At 38.3% G+C, this 8,603-nt stretch overlaps 1 protein-coding gene across 1 annotated transcript in view; it reads left to right on the top strand.

The window, feature by feature from the left end:
* gcgrb (glucagon receptor b) overlaps nucleotides 1-8,603 on the top strand; it is a 51,899-nt gene that overhangs the window by 34,088 nt on the left and 9,208 nt on the right. Inside the window, exons 2-4 of the mRNA XM_005743692.1 lie at nucleotides 5,878-6,021; nucleotides 6,139-6,235; nucleotides 6,317-6,424. Of these exons, the coding sequence (XP_005743749.1) occupies nucleotides 5,968-6,021; nucleotides 6,139-6,235; nucleotides 6,317-6,424 (259 nt within the window). The 5' untranslated portion in view covers nucleotides 5,878-5,967. The remainder of the gene's footprint in view (nucleotides 1-5,877; nucleotides 6,022-6,138; nucleotides 6,236-6,316; nucleotides 6,425-8,603) is intronic.

Genomic DNA, 8,603 nt, shown 5'->3' with positions numbered 1-8,603 from the left:
GGAAACCAGTTCTTGGTGTATTTTGTGAATTTTCTCAATGAAAAATAATATTAAAGAATCACAAAAGGAGGACGAGTAAAGATGAGCAGGTTAAGAATCTGGTGACCTGAAAGAAGAGTTGAACAGTGAAAACAGTATCTTGCTTGAGTCATCTTTTGAACAGATAATGGTGGAGTAGTAAGCAGATTTTGTTTGATTAATACACTCCTTATAATACATAATATGATTATTAAACATTTCCTTGTGGATATTCAGACCAGTTTTCTTATAAAGGCGTTCAAGTCGTCGTCCTTTTGCTTTCAGGAGCCTGAGTTCAGCTGTAAACCAGGGTGCTGACTGAGAGAATGATGCAGATTTGGTTTTGAGTGGGGCAACAGTTTAGAATACTATTGAGACTAGAGTTATAATAGGAAACTAAGTCCTCTTGGGTAAGCAGGTTATGAAAATGCAAATGACTAACTACTTTTAATAGTATGACAACTATATGTCTGAGGTCCATGCAAAAGATACAAGCCTGTGCCTGTTGGTCACCTCTGTGTTTCCTGCTGCAAAGATTTTCCACATAAGCCAAATCAGACAGAAAACAAGATGGGCAAGAATTCTCCCCCGAGGAGGCAGAAGGAACGATAAGGCAGGGAACAGAGGGAGATTTTCAGAAAACTTGTCCACAGGCATTTGTCTCCTTGCATCTGACAAGCCATTTTGCTTCTAAGTGGTTCAAGGATCATAAAGTAGAAGGATGGAGGAAGCAAAAGGTGAACATATGAGAGAAGGTGAGAGATGAAAAGAAATATGGAACTTGTTCTGTTTGTGAAGCGTAACATCTGCTGAAGGAGCAGATTCTGGATCACTTCCATCACACACTTCAGGTACTCATAAAATACAGGCTCACTCCCTTACATGCACACACACAAAACACACTCAAACACAATCTTATGCCAAGTGCACCTAATCTGATGAAGATAACAGTGATCCCCTCAAGACCATAATTCAAGCTCTTCTATGTGACTTCACCTTCTCTGTATAAGAGTCGAATGGACAGCATGCAGACACTGGAATCGTATTAGCTCAGGTTTTGAAATGCCAACCCAACACATTAGATAAAAGTCTCGTTTTGGCTTAAAATTGATTGAAAACTTAAGATTAGTACTTATTTCCATAAACACCCTTTTGAATAAGTTAATCTGCACAGTGGTTTTCACTCGGACTATTTATTTGCCAGAAAATACTTCCAAATGTTCATAGTGAGGTCTGTGAGAGAAGCAGGAACGTTTTGTATGGAAAAACACTGTTATTGCACAACGTTTTGTGCAGCTCAAACCCAAATCCCAATCACTTCCAATATACTGAGGTGCAGATAGAAGTGCTGCAAATATTATAAAAACATAAACAGATCCTACTATAAGTCTAACTACTTTAAGGCTAGATGTAGAATCACTGTATGCATAATGGTCTAAATTTATTTCAAAAGTTTTTATAGCACAGGAAATGGTGCTGTAGCTCTTTGATTGCAGGTTAAATTAAATTCTAATGAAGAACTTAACATTTGAAAAACACTGAAAAGAAATGACCACTATTAATTTAAAAAGCCAACTTCTTTAACTCAAGTGATAACCTTTTATGCATCTAGTTTATTAATCTTATGTAGGCTCACGTATTTAAATGCAAGCAGCTTAGCAAACCAAAAGCACTCCAGTGCCTCCTTTTCATGCTGTGTCTGAATGAATCAGCGTCATATGCGGTGTCACCGGCGCCTGTTCAGTGCAGGATTCTTATTCTGCCTGCCACAGGCTTTGCAAATGCGCATGGAAAAGCGGGGAGAGCCCAGAACAGAGTCATACCTTCAAAGATAAATCAGTGCAGACAGAAGAAATCTTTTTTTAATAGTTTCATCCTGACTGCAATGTTTTTTTGCATTCTTGGGAGGTACTGATAGAAAGCATTAAAAACACCAAGCAAACACAAAACAAACTAAAATGAGAACTACTTAAAGTCCTGCAAAGAATATTATTGGAGTTAAAGACCATTTGGCTGTCAGTCACCATATGGGGCTGGAGGGTTCACCAAGGCAGAAACAACATAATTACAGCTCTGCGTTACAGCCACTGCACTCCTGTCTCTGCTACCACCTACATACTCTCCATACTAATTGCCTGCTCCTCCTCACATAGGGAATGATTATTGATTTAAACAATATAATTGGTTGGCACTCACAGCAGATAATGCACTTATCCATAGAAACTATGGCCTGAATACAAATGTACAGTTTGAATTAATGGTGATGGGGAACCATGTGTTTAACAGCTAATTTTCATCACTGGTCATTACTTTCATCAATTAAACTTAAAGTCCATGATGCCCGAGAAGCAGTAATCACAAGGCTATATTTTTTTCCCTCACTTTCTCATCCTGCAGTTTCTGTATGTTTTTGTTGTCGTTGTTGTTTTTGTTTGTCTGTTGTGCGTTTTACACATTGTGCAGTTAAATAGAGATGTGTGGGAGGAAGAGAGTGACAGGCACGGCCTTAGCCTGTATCTGGTACACTGATACTGACAGAAGAGGAAAATGAAAGATGACATTTTTTAATGGAAGAATCAGATTGACCATTTGACTTCCTTCATTCATTTTATAGTTAACAGTTTAAACAAAATTATAAAGAATTGCTGCAAGGCATAAGTCCATACGAAGTACGTGGGAGGCTCCTGTAGTCAACTGTCAATAATTTCTGTTATGAGCTAACAACACAGTGATTAGAGAGATGTTACACTTACACCTCTTTCTTCCCTAGAAAGCAGAGGCAGAGAGTGTGTGAGAGCGATAAAGACAAATGCACAATGCAGGTGAAGGCTGACACTCAGTTTCTTCAAGTAAATAACCCTAGGGAGTAACAGTAGTACTCACCATACACATGCACATTCACATTGTTTGTGGTCTGTCATTTGTTTTGATTTACATGCGCATTCATATGAAAAGGATATTTTTCAGGAATAATTTAATGGGAAATGTTGAGTCATACAGGCTTTTGTAATACAGATTAGAAGCTGGGCAAATATCTTTTTCACTTTCCATCTCTGGCTTTTTCTCTCTGCTTAATAACACACACAGACTCCTGTATTCATCATATCATCATTGGACAAGAGCGCTGAGCCCTTTCCATTTAACTACCGTGTAAAATGGGCCCAAGCTGGATACTTAAAAGAATGCAAGCTTTGGTTCACATACAATAGAAGTACATAGAAAGTTTTTTTTTTTTTTTTCGAGTAAATGTATCATATAAATAAAAGGAAATCAAGTAAAAGCAGCATTAGACAGCATTACACAGTGTGGTGCTCACTGCTTTAAATACATCCTGTAGCCTGTGGATACCAACATTAAATTTAACTGCCACTAAATATTCTATCTACACCCAGTGAAAGGCAGGTAAAGTGTTTGCAGGGTTGGAAATTAGGGTATACCTACAGTGCTGCCTGAAACTATGTTTTATAAATGCTGAAATACATTCAAATATCAGCAGTCCACAGCATGTTAATGTGTTTGTGTAGGCGTATGCATGTGCAAGTGTTTTATGCACATGTGTTTTATGTATGTGTAATGTAAAATCTCCCTGTGTGGTCGATAAGGCTATCAGTCTGAAGCAGTCTTGTAATTTGCATTGTCCTCTCCTCGCTGCTAATATCTAAAAAGAGATACACAGATGCAAGTAGCCCAGTGGGGTTTGCATGCACAGACATACGCTTATATGCACACTTGACACACACCAACTTAAGCAGGGAAAACAGAATAGAGCGATTGCCAGCAAATACTGGGCACAATATCCTCCATTCAGCCAAGAATCTGAAAATAAGCTTCTCCTACAATTAAGAGTGATCCAAACAGACCACTCGTTGTGGCTCTCAGAGGTCTGTAGAGCATAAACATTCTGTGTGAGCAAGAAAAGTCTAAAAAAATCATTTGCTGTAAAGGTAAAACAATGTTTGCAATTTGTGCTGAGTACTTTAAAAAATTGAATCTAACTGTGCATATGAACGACTCATTGTGCATTTGCAACAGAAGGTTTAGTTACTGCTTTGTGCCTAAGGTTCCCAAAAGTGTCATAAAACTGCAATTTCAGATTTAATACTATGTGATTAGAGAACTGGAAACATTAACAACAATTTTCTAGTTTCACTCAGTAGTGGAAAACAAGTGAACATTAAATCGATAAATCCAGTAATGTTGTAGCTTGTGTCAATATTTTCTTATTTTGAAACCCATCTTTAGTAATAATCCCACCAAACTTTAAAAAATAAAACAAGAACTTAAAAACACTGTTACTGATATTAGATCTCTATGGAGTATTTAAGGAACATGTTTAAATTAGGTGAATTCAAATGAGTCGCATGATAATTCCAAGTGAAACGCAAACTTATGCAATTGTGTAGTTCAAGGTAATGTACACTTTTTGGATAACAGCTGTGTTGTGAAGCACATGGGAGGAAGATATATCAGGCTTTGAACACAGGATCCAATTATTGCTGGTTCTTAACACTTTGTTTCACTTGTTTTATATACTCTTGGCTCTTTACCGAGTTTGTTAGAGTAAATATCCACAGTATGGTCATCTCAGGCACTTGGCTGCTGTTCCATTTTTTTTTTCTTTCAATCCAGAGAGGCCTCCTCTAACAAGGAAGTTAAAACCCTGATCCTTCATGTTGTGAGGTGACAGTGCAAATCAGTGGCTCACTCATATTTTTAATATTCATAGATTCATTCCGATATTTCACCGTAAGCAGTAGTGTAGTCTAATCTCTCAGATTGCGTCCTGTGTAAGAGCTTATGAACTGTCTGCCCTTCTTCTGTCTGTCTGCTTGACTTTGTTGCTCAGTCAATAAAACCTGCATGTGGTTCTAAGGAAAAATATTGTTCCAGCGCCACAAGATAAAAGATCTATTGCAGCAACAAAGCACAGCAGTATTTTGCTGTATTGTTGTTTTTTCCTCAGCTCTTAGCTCTTAAAATGAAGGTGATAATCTTTGTGCGCTGATAATGAAAGGCTATTTATGCCGAGTTTAGTTCACTTTAGATCACCGTCACAGCATTTTAGCGCCATGGGGTAACCACACACAGAAACACACACCCACAGCCCGACGAAGCACTTCAGCAGAAGCAAAGAGACTGGAATAGAATGGAATTTGAAACGTTTTAGCTAAAAATGTTTCCATGCTCAAGGTGTTTTTTGCAGAAACGTTTCAGATTTCGTTTTGTTCTCCAACTGCGTTGGTGAAGCTCGTCAACTGATGCCACAGGAAAGCCACTGCTCGTCGAATTTAAGACATAGACAAAGGATGGGTTTCATTCAGAAGTATATATAGTTGTAGTGTGGAATTCTAGATGTGAGGGTTGGCATGAACAAATACACAAACGTACCAGGAGTGTGAATCAGAATCAGATTCAGAAAACTGCATGTTTTCAGAGATATGTAGAAAAGCAAAGGCCTGAAATGACTCTCCCATATTTTTATTACTTTATTAATAACAAATCTTCTTCTTCTTCCTCTTATTATTAATATTATTATTGTGCTAACAAAGTGATAGTCAGCAACTCATTAGCCCATCTTACTGATTGTGTTACAGATTTTATATCCTAATATTGAGATCAATAAAGCACATTAATGACAAAGGATGTGTAAAAAATAAAATAAAACAAAAACTTTTAGGTGTTTGTTTTTAACCAGGTATCTCGCAGGTGCATATAAATTATTTATGTTGTGATTGTGACGGAGAAGCGCGCCACTGATTATTGCCTGTTTTTTCTGTTACCTGTTTCACAGTCCCTTTGTTATTTCAAGTTATCTACACAAACACACGCCTATAACAAGCTTCTCCGTGTTGTTTGCAGGCCAAGTGGTGAAACAGGGCTGAGACTGCCTCATGAGTTGGGCCTCTTCTGTGTTTTGGTCCCCACCCCCATCCTCCCAGCATCAGTGGGATGTCCCAGGTGTGTCTCCTCTTGGCCTTGCTCATGCTCTGCAGCTGCAAAAAGGTATGACTCCCAGCATTATTCACTTTCACATGCCAATTTTCAAATATGTTTCCTTTTTCTTGATTCACACCGTCTACTTCTGAGAGTCATCAAAAGAAATTTCCTCTCTCCCTTCAGGTCTCCTCTGCTAACTCTCTTGAGCTTGTGAAGGAGCAGTGGAGCAGCTACAAGAACCAGTGCCTTGACCACCTCGGTGCCACGCCCCCTTCAACAGGTGATTCGTTTTCCTCCCAGCACGCAAGTCCATAAAATGCATCTGCACCAGCACAGACTAAAGATTTGTTTTCCCTTGTAGGGCTGGTGTGTAACAGAACCTTTGATTTGTATGCGTGCTGGCCCGATGGACTTCCAGGAACCACTGTAAATGTCTCCTGCCCATGGTTCCTGCCATGGTACCATAAAGGTCTGTGTGAGGTAGACAAAAAATAACAAAAGAGTAACTGCTGCATCACAATATACTGTTGCTACAGTTTGCAAATGTACGATTTAAATCTAGTCTTATCACTCTTACCTGTAGCATTTCATTGTATGCCATAATTTTAACCTGTTTTTTTTTTTCATTTACATGGATAAAATGCTTATACCTAACTCACTGCACAGTTTGACTGCTAATTTAAAGGTTTACTTAACAAGTATATAAGGCGATAATATGTAATTATTGTGTTTGATAGCTTGCTCACCAAAACAAAGACATTCATGTGCTCACTGTGGTGCTTTTTAAAACTATTAATGTGAATAAGTACAAACAGTGAAACAGTGAAAAAAAAGGGAGTTAATAAAAGCTTATGACCACAGCAGCCTGCTGCTGCTGCACCTGTGTGTCAGGGTTTAGTGCTGCATTTTCTATTATATTTCTAGGTTTTCAAGGTTTTTAATAATTAAGCGGTCAATCTGCGTTACATGTGTGAATCACCCACTGTAAGAAAACATGTTTCAAAAATTACTCATGCATTTCAGGGTAACACGACCAGTTTTCTAACAAAACATATAATGTATACAAACACTTGACAGATTGGTTTCTGGTCTTCATGTACAGCAGGTAATCGGTTGGCAGAATGATGTACTGAATACAATGTACTGAGGTGCACTGAGGTTTCAGGGAGTGCTTAAATGAGTGTGAAGGCCAAATATTACTCAGCCCTGACTTTACTCTCAACCTATGAGTGGTGTAAAGACTTCACACTGTGTCACCGGTGGCAGCACACCTGTCCTGTGGAGCTTTCTCAGTCATTTACCTGTGGTGTGCGGGCTTTTGCTTCAAACACTTAACAGTTTTGGTTCATAGCATGAAAAGCCTGGATTTTGACTGCAGCTGTCTGTCTACTATCTTTGTTTCCATGCACAGGCTTCCTCCAGGTTGTTTTGGGCCTCTGAATAGGTGTGAAGGGGGGTTTATCTTTGCTATCTCCGGAGGACTCGTAGCCTTGCAGGGGTGTGTGTAAACATCTGATGTGCAGCACTACTTTAGACCCAACCTGTGTTTCACTAACTTTTGTTTGAAAATATATTATTCTGCTGCAAGAAAGCTACAAAGTGAGAGTATGTTAAAAATGTGAAAATTCATCTTTTCGACTTGTTGAAAAGACTCATAGAAAATGATGTCTGTTTATGTTTAGATTTGGTTAAAAACAGCACATTTTCCTTCTCTGCCAAGTCCTAAAATAAGCAGTGGATTCAAACCTGGAAGCTTCATGCTATGACGAAGCAATGCAAACCACTACACCACCATCCCACCACAATGCTTAATGAATTCCTTCTAATTTTTAAGAGGCCCATGCATATATGTTCAGGGAATACTCTGAGATAAAACCCCATGGAATACATAATTTACATATCTGAAAGGTAATAACATGCTTTTCAATACATTTTTTAAATACTAGTCAGTGTATCTGAAGTGGAGGTTGTGTGGCTGTGTGAGCACAGTCCCCCCAAAAAATGACCTCTGCCCTATACCTTGAGGTCAAGGTTACTGAGCTTTGAACACAGCCGAGATTGTTAGTAGCTGCACCTATGTAATGAATTGGTGACTTCCTTCTTGATTTATCACATTCACAAACTCCCCATCCGCTTGCCCAGCAGGGTGATGACAATACCCCATCAGCTTTTTACAGCTGAGCGGTAAAAAGTGTCAATCAAATATCATAATAAATAAAAAAGAAAGACACAGTCATCTGCATTTCTGAAATAATGGCTATGTTTATCGTAGCTATCAGTTAACCCTTGTATGGTGTTTGGGTCTGTGAGACCCGTGTTCAGTTTTTTTCAAAAGAAAAATTAAACAATTAATTATTTTTTCACGTGTAAATGTGTTGTGTCTTTCCAATCACTCCACTTGATTATAACTGATTTATTTATAACATTTTATATAAAAGAAAAACGAGAAGCACATTAATTCATAAATGTGATCTAACAAAGGTAAAGGGAAAAATTAACCATGTTTGCTGTTCATATGTCTTGTAATTGGGATGAAGTAAACATCTGTTGAGTAATTTAACATAAACTTGTTTGATAGTGTTAATTTGGAAAGCCAAAACTCTAGCGGGTCCACCAGACCCATGAACACTGGCTGAGTAACAAAAATA

This window comes from Pundamilia nyererei, unplaced genomic scaffold (assembly GCF_000239375.1).
Source record: "Pundamilia nyererei isolate P.nyererei 1_Seehausen unplaced genomic scaffold, PunNye1.0 scaffold00134, whole genome shotgun sequence".
In the NCBI taxonomy this organism is placed as follows: Eukaryota; Metazoa; Chordata; class Actinopteri; order Cichliformes; family Cichlidae; genus Pundamilia; species Pundamilia nyererei.
This window is presented reverse-complemented; position numbering and strand designations above follow the sequence as displayed.